The sequence below is a fragment of the Musa acuminata genome, chromosome BXJ3-6 (genome assembly GCF_036884655.1).
Source record: "Musa acuminata AAA Group cultivar baxijiao chromosome BXJ3-6, Cavendish_Baxijiao_AAA, whole genome shotgun sequence".
In the NCBI taxonomy this organism is placed as follows: Eukaryota; Viridiplantae; Streptophyta; class Magnoliopsida; order Zingiberales; family Musaceae; genus Musa; species Musa acuminata.
The window spans coordinates 40002293-40015788 of record NC_088354.1 but is presented as its reverse complement, the minus strand read 5'-3'; the positions used below and the strand labels follow the sequence as shown (position 1 = coordinate 40015788).

At 36.7% G+C, this 13496-nt stretch overlaps 2 protein-coding genes and 1 long non-coding RNA gene across 4 annotated transcripts; 2 read left to right on the top strand and 1 right to left on the bottom strand.

The window, feature by feature from the left end:
* Positions 1–4080: 4080 nt before the first annotated feature.
* LOC103990147 (probable glutathione S-transferase DHAR1, cytosolic) lies at positions 4081–6901 on the top strand. 2 transcript variants are annotated; one of them, XM_009409198.3, is made up of 7 exons: positions 4081–4121; positions 4215–4564; positions 4669–4759; positions 4846–4992; positions 5611–5728; positions 6079–6219; positions 6557–6901. In XM_009409198.3, exons 2-7 carry the CDS (start codon positions 4486–4488, stop codon positions 6641–6643), a joined length of 663 nt encoding a protein of 220 aa, XP_009407473.2. In that variant the 5' UTR covers positions 4081–4121; positions 4215–4485; the 3' UTR covers positions 6644–6901. The 2 variants fall into 2 exon arrangements, with proteins under 2 accessions (XP_009407473.2, XP_065011219.1); XM_065155147.1 differs by lacking the exon at positions 4081–4121 and having other exon boundaries at positions 4198–4564.
* Positions 6902–8129: 1228 nt separating this feature from the next.
* LOC103990149 (actin-7) lies at positions 8130–11309 on the top strand. Its single transcript, XM_009409199.3, has 5 exons — positions 8130–8226; positions 9539–9609; positions 9721–10114; positions 10186–10799; positions 10874–11309. The coding sequence occupies exons 2-5, from the start codon at positions 9550–9552 to the stop codon at positions 10937–10939; spliced, it is 1134 nt and encodes a 377-aa protein (XP_009407474.1). The 5' UTR covers positions 8130–8226; positions 9539–9549; the 3' UTR covers positions 10940–11309.
* Positions 11310–11607: 298 nt separating this feature from the next.
* On the bottom strand, positions 11608–12433 carry LOC135640771 (uncharacterized). Its single transcript, XR_010497449.1, has 2 exons — positions 11918–12433; positions 11608–11821 (listed from the first exon to the last, which is right to left on the bottom strand). It is a non-coding gene; the product is annotated as an uncharacterized LOC135640771 (long non-coding RNA).
* Positions 12434–13496: the final 1063 nt, after the last annotated feature.

The window sequence follows — 13496 nt, the reverse complement described above, 5'->3', positions numbered from 1 at the left end:
CATGGATATAGTCTTGAAGCATATCGTTTCATGTAATCTTTCCCGGTTAGTAGTTTGCTGTGGCACACCTTGTGACCATCAGTTGCAGGCCTACTTGATAACCTTCGTTCCAATGGTATTCTCAATTTTTAGTTCTTAACTCAAATGATTTTGAGGATTTAAATGCAGATTGAAGTTGTTGACATTTCGGCTTTTTTGTCAAATTAAGCTGCTAATTTTAAGTTGCAGATTTTGACCTTTGTCGTGATTTCAGTTGATAAAAAGAAGATAGTACATGAAGTCTGAATGATGAAGCAATTTTCTGTGCATGCTCAATTGTGATGGATAATGTTTTCTCTCTTTCTTCTAATCCTCAATATACAAGTAGTATAAACCAATGACATTCCTTTAGAATTAAGCTGCTATTTTAAAGTTTTATTATGCAGTAAAATGACAAAATAAGACAGGACTACAGTTTTCTGTCTTTTTATTTAAATAACTGCCGCAGATTCTAAATAATCCTGGGAAGATCAATAAGGTTTAATCTTGTCTTGTTCTATTGAGTATTCTTGAAGTTGGACTTTATAGTTGCAGGTTAATATGATGCATCAGGCAAACACTTACGAGCGTATTCTAGTGTAATTCCACCTCATAATCAATTTGGAAACCTTACAGAGACTGATGCTGTATATTCTAGTATATTTATTGTCCTATGATTTTACATGCATTGCCAAATTCATTAAAGTTCTATTTTCTTTGTACATATACATGGATTCTGATAATATAAAATTTCCAGGCTTCCACATCCCATGGTTCTGATTCTTGTTTGTATATTTTTGTGTTTCCCTGTAGGCACATTTTTTAAAAATAGTATTCAATGAAATTATTGATGGGCAGAGATGTCTGCAACATGTTATATTTTCAATGAATTGGGCAACCTTACGACCACTTCTGATTTTCAACAAAAGTTGGTGAAGTGGCGATGGATTTATCACTTTCAAATTCTGGGTGTTCTGATTGTGATGTGTCCAAATCATACTTTAGAATGTTGCGCTAAATAGTCTCTTGCCATTTTTGAACAATATGATTACCTCAAAATTTCTGTGTATATCTATTTGATAAAAAACAGATAATTAAGTGTGGGCAAGGTTTCTGTGTTTGATTCATGAACATCTTATTTGCTTCCATTTTCAGATCAAATTTCATGTATCTTTTGGTTCATACACTCAGACCTTCATGAACCCAGGTTCATGCATGTGTCTACTATGGTTGCTAGTGTACAGCCAATAACGCAGTGCACCAATCAACAAACAAGTCCAGCAAACTTGCTATGGCTTCGGGAAGAATTCTCATAAAGCAAAATTTCATGTACGCCTTAAATGTCACAATGGAATGGTGAAGCTACTTGTAAGTTCTCTGTTGTGTTTTGGTAAATGTTCATGCTAAGAAACAAAGAGAAATATTCTGAATGTGGCATTGGTATTAGGCAGAAGAGCTATTCTTGGATCAAGTTGCCATTAAATTTGCAAATGTAACCTCTGACAATACATGTGTCAACAAGAGCCTTTTGCCAAAGGTCAGAGCCAATGCATTTTCTTGTCATATCTTTTGTATCTAGGAGCCTGCAGGCCCACTTTCTCCTCACTCTAAATCAGAAATGCTACAAGCTTAAGTGAGTGATTTGGTCAAAAGTTCAATCCTCTTTATATTTCAGTGGTCAAAAGTTGTTCTTCCATATGAACATCAAGGTACAGATCTATATCTGAGCTTATTATTCCAAAGTTGTTTATGAATTATGATATGATCTTTATATTTTAGTGGCCTTACTGTTCTTGTTATTGCTAACCTAGTTTATTGGATTTCCTTGTGATGAAAATTACGTCAGTTACTGCATACTGCATTATCTGATAATTATTTCTGCAAGTTATGGAGTTATGTTCATAAGATGTTGAAAGTTTTGGTGTCTTATCTTGCGGACATGACACCTCCATTACGTAGCTAATTCATTTATGTTCGAGTTTAAATTGTTACGATAAGCTAGGTCATTGGTTTGACACTATTAGACTAGGATTTTAGTATGTCTACTAGAAGTATGTTCATTGACTTGGAAAGTACTACTCTCTCTAGCCAACTTACTCTTGACAATTAATTTCTTAGAACACCTGATGCTTGGGGACACAACAAAAAACTGCCCCTTGTTTGATCGAAGAAAAAAATTTATTATGCTTCATTTATGTGTTCTTGATGACACAAGTTTTGTGTAACTAACATTTTAGCATGTCTACTAGAAGTATGTTCATTGACTTGGACAGTACTACTCTCTCTAGCCAACTTACTCTTGACAATTAATTTCTTAGAACACCTGATGCTTGGGGACACAACAAAAAACTGCCCTTGTTTGATTGAAGAAAAAAATTTATTATGCTTCATTTGTGTTCTTGATGACACAAGTTTTGTGTAACTAACATTTTAGCATGTCTACTAGAAGTATGTTCATTGACTTGGACAGTACTACTCTCTCTAGCCAACTTACTCTTGACAATTAATTTCTTAGAACACCTGATGCTTGGGGACACAACAAAAAACTGCCCTTGTTTGATTGAAGAAAAAAAATATATTATGCTTCATTTATGTGTTCTTGATGACACAAGTTTTGTGTAACTAAAATATTGCTTCTGTGTCATACTAGTTTGTCTTGTAGTGTAGGTTTCATATATTAGTTCTATGAGCAAAAAGTACAAACACAATATTTTATGCATGTGTTCATGGACTGCTTTTCATGCTTTTTCTGTTTTGATATCAAAAGGAACCAGTCAATAATTCTAATAATGTATATAATCATATCTCATTTTAAGTTGTTCATGGGAATTATGTTAATCAACAATTGAACATAATGCTCACTAATAAGTTACCTATTTTCAACATATAGATATGGTAGTTTGGCGATGATTACTCCATCATTCCATGATGAATAATAATAATTTTTAAATAAAAATTTTAAGTATCTTTGATTAATTATTTAACAAGATAGGAAGATTGATAAAGATATTATTTATAGAGTAAAAATAGGATGGTTAAAATGACGAGAGACATCCGGAGTCTTGTGTGATCATTGGATACATTTGAGATTGAAAATTTTATAAGACAGTTATTAAACCAGTAATGCTTTATGAATCTGAGTGTTGAAAAATTAAGAAATAATATATAAAAAAGTTTGTGATGCTGAGATGAATATGTTGAGTTGTTAGGAAAGATAAAAATAATAATAATTTTTTTATTCGTGAACAATCAAGTAAAACTTGATAAGATGAGAGAGATTCATTTAAGATGGTATAAACATATGCTTAGGAGAAAAATGATAGTTAAAATAGTTGAAATGACTAACCCGACCAGATGATGATTTGGGTATTTAAGGTGACCAGCTTGGGTATTGTCTCATTCTCCTGTTCTCCTTCATCTTGATCCGATCATAATGCATACATGAAAGGCCATTATTTTGTGCATCATGGGTTTGTAACTTGTGTTTCTTGTTTGTGCAGACCGGTGGTTTGGATATACAGCTTCCTGTGGGTGCGCTAAAATGCCTTTTTTGAGTACCTTAATTTAAGGTGACCAGCAGGCTGGTTGAGTACCTTCTTCTTTTAATGTTAGATGGTAACATTTATAAGCAAACATCATATGTACATCCACCATAGATTTATTGACCCAAATAGAGTTTATCGAAAAGATTTATGATGTCGGTGGCAAATACTTGGGAGATTATAACTTGTTATGATTATTTCTCTTGAGAATGCTAGCACTAGATGTAAATATTTGTAGAATTCTTTTCCCAGAAAAATAATCGTAGAAATTGCTGTTGAGAATTTAGAAAAGTTATTTGTTATTTGGATGATGGCTTTGTTTAGAGATTGCTAAGATATAGAATTGTTTTGTTGCATACACAATTTTTTTTATGGCCCTGACAAAAAGCTAAGAGGTCCAAATTTTGTTCCCATGGCATGCACATCATCTTCCAAAGAAGCATATTCTCTGGGTATAAAGGCGTCACCCAGTTGGTCCTCTCATTCTTCTTTAATAAAGAAGGAACCTTTCTGCAGTCTTTTTCTCGGCGGTCATGGAGCTACGATTTCTTAAGCTGACATGTTGATCATGCATATTGGGACCAGTCCATCTTTGAATACTAACCATGGTTTCAGCTTATGGTCAGCTCACCGTCCTCTTCCACCCAACTGCAGGTCGGCTGAAGGATTGATGACGCCATTGATGATCCTTCCAAACCAAGGTGTTCGATGAAGGATGGTCTCAGAGAAGATATCATGAAATATTTCACTGTCACCTGAACATGAAGGACCAACTTTTCCTGGTAGGGAGTTCTGCAGGAACAACAGACCCTGATCCATCCCATGTTTCAAGGCCATCTTCGCCTATAAGTGTCTCTCCCCCTTTCCGAGTCCCACGCTAAGTCGGTCGAGGAAAGCAGAGACCGGTCCCCGTTTCCCTTCGCTAATGGCTGACGTTGCTTCTCCGGAACCCATTAAGGTCTGCGTCAAAGCCGCCGCCGGCGCCCCCGATGTCCCGGGCGACTGTATGATCCCGAAAACTCCCCTTTTTTTCGCGTTTCATCTGTTCTTGTTTGCTCTCCCGTCTCCTGTTAGGTTCGTCTGAATCGCGTTTAAATCGTACAAAAAGGTCCCTTTTGCCAAAGGGTTCTTCTTACCTTGGAGGAGAAGAACGTTCCCTACGAGTTGAAGCTGGTCGACCTCAGTGAGAAGCCGCAGTGGTAAGGAAGGATCCATTTTTAGATGATCCTTGAGTTCTTGATTAGGGTTTTGGCCTAAAGTTGAGGACTTTGAGTTGGAGATTCAGGTTCCTGGAGATTAATCCCGAGGGGAAAGTGCCGGTAATCGATTTTGGCGACGGCAAATGGGTTCCGGATTCTGATGTTATCACGGCGATCATTGAGGAGAAATACCCCAATCCTTCTCTGGTGACTCCGGCAGAATATGCCACTGTGTAAGGCTTCTGATTTGCATCTGTTCTTCCTTCATTTTCTATAGGATTCTTCATTGTCTTTGTTTGAGCACGGTTTTCCGTGCCTACAATGTTCATGTCAGTTGCAGCTTAATCACAGATTAACTGTCAACTGACATGGGCAATTGACTATCAATCTATACTTGACTTGGTCAAAAAGTGGAATTCATAAAGAATTTTTGATGTATGGCTCCAGGTGGAGTAAGAATTGTGATTTCTTTGGCATATTGTAGTCCTGATTGTTCTTAAGTTATTACCTGAAAGAGCAATAACTGAGACAGCATGTAATATAGCATAAACATTTTGTACATGGATATTTTGAAAGATTATAAGTAGAAGATAATAAATCTTGAAAGCAATTGTTATATATAGTACCTAAACATTGTGACAGTTGACAACCTAATCTTTGTTTACCTACTGTGGACTTGACTGATAAGTTTGTGAAAATGAATAACATTGAGTATGTTTCTTCACCAACCCATGCAAGAGTAAATACTTCAATGTGTAGCCAAAACAAAATTTTGCCGTTCACTGACTATGAAGTGCTGTCATAAAGGAACATTTGTTTGCTCTTTTTAACATATACTATTGGCATTTCAGGGGATCAAAAATATTATCTTCTTTTGTCAAGTTCTTGAAGAGTAAAGATCCCACTGATGGTTCCGAGCAGGCCCTGCTGGATGAGTTTCATGCACTGGAAGAACATCTGAAGGATCATGTATGTCAAAGAGTCGCATGCTTTTTTAACTAACATTTGTCTTCCTTGATGACTAGAGCGGTGTATGAAACAACACAGCCACCGCTTACTCATGGTGGATTACCGGGGGGTTGCCTAGGTTATTGCTGTGAACAAGTGAACTGATAAAACAGCAATTTTCTTATGGTTACTGTTTGAAGAAAAAAAAAACATTCAAAATTTGCACTAGTAACTGAAAGATCAAGTTATATGTCATCTGAAGAATTGGTCTCTCAAGAGTTACATGAATATAAATCTTTGTTATATTTCGCTAACCAGTAGACCAAAATCATTCATTGTTTGAACTATTCCTAATCCGTTGATTTTTGCAGGGCCCATTTGTCAATGGAGAAAAAATTTCTGCTGTTGATTTAAGTCTGGCACCAAAGTTGTTTCATCTTGAAGTCACTCTTGCTCATTTCAAAGGCTGGAGTGTCCCGGAGAATTTAACTTGTGTTCAGAATTACATGAAGGTGAGTTCCTCTATCTTGCCTAAATTTGATTTTAGCAATACCATGTCAGGGGCTTAGAAATTCCATGACCGACGAGCATCGTGTGTTATTTTGCATAAGCTGCAATCGACAATCAATTAAACTAGCTGATGAAACATCACGGATTTATCAATCTGACTGTTATACTTTTATAACTAGAGAATCATTCAATGACTTGTGATGTCTACACTGTTGTGATGATATTTGGATGCCCGACACAATTTTCTTCATGACATACTTATCCTTCATCCTCAAGCACAAGTCTCCATCTATACATGTACTGAAGCCTCTCACGTTGTGGATCATTTGCTTTCTGCAGGTACTATTCAGCAAAGATTCATTCATAAAGACCAGCGCTGCTAAGGAATACATGATTGCAGGATGGGAGCCCAAAGTTAATGCTTGAAGTTTGTTGACAAGAATACTGTGATCACATTTATATCTGGAACTGGACACTTGTGAGTCCTGTGTGGCGACAGTGTCCTCATCAACTGCTACATCTACCTGTTGTCTGTGTCGAAAGAAGCTGTTGTGGTACATTTTCGAAGCTGTTGAAGGTGAAAAGTATGCAGCTCATGCTGATCTTAGTCTTGTGTCCTAAACACCATGCATTTAGCTGTTTGTGTTTGCTACTCTTCCAAAACTATGGTTTGGTTATGATTCACCTCTTGAGGGAGTTTGTCCGATCGAGCATCTCAAGAATCATCCGAGTTTAATCTATGCCAAACTTTTTAGAAGCTAAACGGATGGCAGTTACCTTTACATATCTGTGTGCAACATGAGATCCAAGACAAAAAGGCTTTAAAGAATATGAGAAGTGAAACCATATGTATTATTCAACATGTCACATGTCGACGTCAACATTTTATTATTTGATAAAATGAACTGAAAATATTTTATTATTTGATTGGAAGAATAAAAAATAATAATTATATATTACCTTTTATATTTGGACCTTATTAATATTATGATTCTTCTACTTAAAAAATTTACATTATGATTTAAAGTGAAACAAATAATTTTATTTGGTCTAATGTTTTCAGTTGTAAAAACATAACATATAACACTGTCCTAAATCAACTCAAAGGTGATGAAAAAAAATTTTAATAATTTTTTTTTTATTTTTAGTATGTGAGATATTAAAATTATTTTTTTTATCAATAATATTATTAAAATTATTTTTTTGTCGTCACTTTTGTATCGATCTAACATTTGGTGTCACAACGTTAAGACAAATGAGGTTATTTATTTTATTTTCAGAACTATAGGGATCTTAATATAATTTTTTAAAGTATAGAGATGCTAATAGGGTATAAATACAAGAGATAATATATAATTAGTCTAAAAAAGAAAACTCCTCCGATTGAGTGAGGTTATTTTTTTCGTATTGACCTCAACCTTTAGTTAACTTAAAAGTTTTTATTCCTAACAATAATATTTTCTTTTTGGAAGAAGCATAAAGGCTATCATTCTCATCCTCTTAAGTAGACAGACTCCTTGTATTTTCAAGATTTGAGATTTGGATTAGGTCAAAACAATTAAATTTATCATATTAATATATCGTGTATCAATACATCGATATAGATCTTATACTTAAAACATCAAATCATACATATTACTAGTCTTACATATAGTGTTCACCCATGCATAGCTTTTCGAATTAAAGTGAAAAGGAGTTGAAACTAAGCTTTATTGATTTGAGGAGCCAAAAGGAGGATCTTAAGGGGTCAAGTGTAGTGATGCATGCGACACTCCCCCACTTAAGCTCGCGCCTAAATTGTTTGACTTGTGATCGCTTAATGGGCCGAGTTAAGCCCAGCAGCTACTTTTAACCCGGTCCGACTCGGACTGGCATTCAGAAACTCGCTCGTTATAAAGGCGACAAATCGCTCCTGTCTTCTCTGCCGTTTCTTGGGGTCTCAGGCGTCTCCCTTTGACTCCCCTTGTCCGATCCTTCCTCTCCTCCCTCATTCGCCTTCGTCGACAGAGGTTAGACCCCCCGCTCTCATAGATCTGTTGTTTCCTCCGTCGATTGGTTTCCGATTTTTGATGATTCACGGGTTGATGGTCCGGATCCGACGATTTCGACCTCCGATCGGTGCATTCCTGGCGGCCTAACTTGTGTTTCCATGAAAGATGCTGTTTTCCTTCCAAAAGATGGATTTTTGGGTTTAATTTGAGCAGGATCGGGGAGTGATCGAATCTACAAATGGGATGTTTATGAGTTGTTTATTCCTTTTGAGTGGATCTATTTTATCAGTGTCGGTTTTTGATTCAGATGATTATGCAAAGATCTGTGTTTTTTAATGACTTTTTGATTCATCTGCCTTTTCCAATAAATCATAGTTAGATCTGACCTTTATATTGCATCCACTTATCGGGAAACAGAACTTTATTACCTGACTAGTATATCATAGAACTGTAAGTCTCATTTCGATTCTTTTTTGTGTTGTTTTTGTGGTTGCTTATTTTGTTTTTTTGACCCACCCCCTTTTTTTTTTCCTGCTTAGTCTGCTTCTTTATCCCCATTTTGTTTCTGTTAACTAGCTCGATTAGCAAATTAAGTGTTGAGAGAGCTATATTGCTTGCCAATATTTGATTGTAACACAATTGGAGAATCAAAATAAGAACAAGACGTTGTCAACAAAGTAAAGTGTCATTTGGTTATATTGATTTCCGATCTTATGTTCTCTAGTCTTCTACAAGGCTATCTTGATTCTTTTTAGGGGAGATGATATAAAACTGTCTGTGCTACGTGTGAGATTATTTGATCTTTCGACACAAGGGAGATGATGGATTTCATGTCATAGTGGCTCTTTTAAGAGAAATACACAATTTAATCCGCTCTTTCTGAAAGGTTATACCTTTCAGTTAAGAGCTAACAGATTCTACAACTTTACTGGTTCTTCTAACTCACATTTGCGCCTTCCCAACTCCTCCTCGTCGATGTATGGCTAAGGCAATTTCTTTTTTTCTCCGGCAAGGACAATTTAAGTCATGTTTTAGTCATCAACTCAGCTTTGGTAAGGGTGTATCAGTTGATAATGAGAGCAGTAGCACTATGTACTCTTTAGCATCATTATTTATTCAAGAAGAAAGTATATCTGCAATATGTTTTTTGTGTTTAACTATTTTTCTTGTATTAATTATAATTGAAACAGTCCGCATGATAAAAATGTTAGGGTTGAAAATTTTCCCAATTTTGGTTCATTTGCCCTATACGAAAGCATGTGTTAGCATTTGAGCTGGAAACTATTTAACGGTTAAATTGTTGATATTCTTATGAACATTAATTTTCCAGGTTTATAAAAAATGGCTGATGGTGAGGATATTCAACCTCTTGTTTGTGACAACGGAACTGGAATGGTCAAGGTTGGTCAGTTTGCTGTTAGCAATTTTATTCTTTTTTTTGTTTAGTTTTGCTATTCACTTCTTGACCTTTACTCCAGATTATCTCATGCTTCTCTTGCCATCATCAAACAGGCAGGATTTGCGGGTGACGATGCACCTAGGGCAGTGTTCCCTAGCATTGTTGGCAGACCTCGCCACACTGGTGTTATGGTTGGAATGGGCCAAAAAGATGCTTATGTTGGTGACGAGGCCCAGTCTAAACGAGGTATCCTCACATTGAAGTATCCAATCGAGCATGGAATTGTTAGCAACTGGGATGACATGGAAAAGATATGGCATCATACCTTCTACAATGAGCTCCGTGTGGCTCCTGAGGAGCACCCAATACTTCTAACTGAAGCTCCTCTTAATCCCAAAGCAAACAGAGAGAAAATGACTCAAATCATGTTTGAATCATTCAATGTGCCGGCCATGTATGTTGCAATTCAGGCAGTCCTTTCCCTCTATGCGAGTGGCCGTACCACCGGTTTGTACCAGTCTGACAGCATTAGTGGGAAAATATAAATATTTGTGTCTAATTCGGCTATTTATTGGCAGGTATTGTGCTTGACTCTGGTGATGGTGTCAGCCACACTGTTCCGATTTATGAAGGATATGCACTACCTCATGCCATTCTCCGTCTAGATCTTGCTGGCCGTGATCTCACAGATTCCCTCATGAAGATCCTCACTGAGAGAGGCTATTCATTCACTACGACCGCAGAACGGGAAATCGTAAGGGATATAAAGGAGAAGCTTGCTTACGTTGCCCTTGATTACGAGCAGGAGTTGGAGACTGCCAAGACTAGTTCAACTGTGGAGAAGAGCTACGAACTTCCAGATGGGCAGGTCATTACTATTGGCGCCGAGAGATTCCGGTGCCCGGAGGTCCTCTTCCAGCCATCACTAATCGGCATGGAAGCTGCTGGAATTCATGAGACCACATATAACTCCATAATGAAATGTGATGTCGATATCAGGAAAGATTTGTATGGGAACATCGTTCTCAGTGGTGGATCAACCATGTTCCCTGGTATCGCTGATCGTATGAGCAAGGAAATCACTGCTCTTGCCCCAAGCAGCATGAAGATTAAGGTTGTTGCCCCGCCCGAGCGAAAATACAGTGTTTGGATTGGAGGATCCATCCTTGCCTCCCTTAGCACTTTCCAGCAGGTATGTCCTAGTTCTGCTTTTGTGCCATGAATGTTTTGCACAGATGCATGACTCGTCATGCTTCAAATATGCAGATGTGGATTTCGAAGGGAGAGTACGAGGAGTCTGGCCCGGCGATCGTCCATCGGAAATGCTTCTGATCTTCCATATGTGGTGCTTTTTGTTGCCTGCTCTGCCAGCACGTTTCTAGGTTTGCCGAAGGCCGTCAGATTTGCTTGGAGTTTCCAGTTTGTTTTCAGTTTGGGCCGGTAAAAGCCCTCTTGTCAGGTGATGTTTTGAGCCTAAGGCACCATATGCCACCAGGTTTTCTTCCTTTCGTTCTTTCGGATCCGGTCTCTTCTGGTCTGTTGATTTTAGTTTGAGTATGACATGGATGCCAGTTCAGCATCAACAGCTTGGTCTGTGGACTTTATCCCCAGGATTATTTGGTAATGCCTTTAATGATCAACTGTTGTATGATTATTAAAGTCTAAGCTTTTCATAATGACTTTGTAGTTTTTGTTGCTTTCATCATTGGCTTTCTGCAACTTAGTAGTTGTTGTCGTGAATGTGCTTCCAACTCCATTTTCATGTCTGCTGGATCAACAACTATCCATCCAAATACTATTTGGAGGAACACATCAAGCAAAACTTCATACAACCTTCAGTTTGATGGATATATTATTATTAACTTGAGATTAAATATTTTAATCCTAAATTAAATAGATCAATCGTAATATAAAAATGAAGATGAGTGAGTCAGAGTAGATATCCTGTGTGTTCATAATTAGAGATGATGACTGAATGCTTCTTCAAAACAGAAAGAACAGAAAAACGAAGGCAACTCTTTGAAATGCATCAAATGTCAGGGAAAATAGGAAATATATATACGAATTACATCCATGAATCTGTCAAGACACTTCAAATGTATCTTAAACGCCTTGGCCAAAAGAGCTCACACGGATTCTTATTTGTTGTCGTATCATAGCTAGCAAGAACACCCTTCTTCTCTTCCCCATCTCAAAGGAGCTCTTTCATGGATTCTTCGAGCCATCAGTTCATGCAAAACAATCAAACATCAACAACCAATCTTAAGCAACGTAAATGGCAAAGGTTACAGAGATAGAGCGCTTCTATACCTCGCATACTTCCTTAACGGGCCTTCGCAGTGATGCTGTGGTAGCACTTGAGGTTGCAGACGACTCTCCAGTAGTTGTTTGTGATGCAGTGGGCATGGCATTTCTCAGAGGAGGCCGGTTCACTCGCCGCCGGGGCAGGCGACATATCATTCGAAGTCACCACTGGTAAGATGGTGTCAGCGGCCGCCGGTGATACCGTCAGAAGCAGCAGACCCAGCAGGATCACAATGCAGCTCGCCTTTGCTGTGGCCATTGTCGTCTTCTCGGTCTCCGGACTGGATATGATGAGTTTTGGGTGCGATGAGATTGTTGGAATGAGGAGGAAGAGAGACGAGGAGGTATATATACAATTGCAGTGTCTATGTTTTGCATGGTTCGGAATGGCCTTCTATTTTAGGAGGATAGAAGCGGATGAGAAGACAGCCATGGCAGAGAATTCTCGGACCATTTCTTGCCATTGGTTTGCTGGTTTCAGTGCGTTCTCTTCGCTTTATATCCATGGATCAGCTACATATAATATTCCATCAACCACGCATCAAAAGAAAACATCTTTTCGAGTGTTTTTTGCATCTTTTAGAGCAGACAAATTATTAGAATTAACGAAGGAATTTTAGCATGAAAACGAGTCCTCATGGAAAAAAAATATATAGAAATTAGGATTTATTTTTTTATAAATATATTATTTTATCTCTAAGTTTTTAGTAGAGTAGAACCAAATATGATAAATATTTTAGATATTTCTATATTTCTGGATATTTATACAAGTGTTTTCTAAGTTTCCACATAGGGTGAGAGAAATGCATGAATTTTTTGAACTTTATATGTGAGTGTATATATATATATATATATATATATATATATATATATATATATATATATATATATATATATATATATATATATATATATATATATATATATATATATATATATATATATATATATATATATATATATATATATATATATAGTCATGCTTGAATAGGATAATTTGTTAATTTTTTCTATCAACTTTCTAGTATATTTTTTATTTGTTATTGATCCGTGATGAAATATCGAGATCATTTTTGCATCTTTTTATATTAGACAAATTATTAGAATCAAGGTTCGTTGTATCGCATTGTACCGACGTTTCGACCCGGGTTTGGTACGGTACGGTACCGATGTATCGGGTGGTACATCAAGGCGTACCGAGCGGTATGCCCTGGTGTACCGAATATATTTTTTTTATTTTTTTTTGCACTGTAACGATACCGGGCGGTCCACGTACCGATAACCTGTCAGATCGGTATGACAGACCTTGATTAGAATTGACGAAAGAATTTTTGTATGAAAAGGAAAAAAATTCCTAAAAATTATGATTTAGTTCTTTTATAAATATCTCATTTTATCTAAAAGTTTTTTTTTATGGAATAGAGTAAAATGTGAGATATATTTTATGTTATTTAGAGTGGCGATTTTTAAAGAGAGTGAGAGAAAAGTGTAAATTTTTCTGAATTTACATGAGAGAGTGTAAAAACAAATAGTAGCATTACTCGTTAATTGTTTTGCATCGTTTTTTTTAGTAATTTTATTTTAT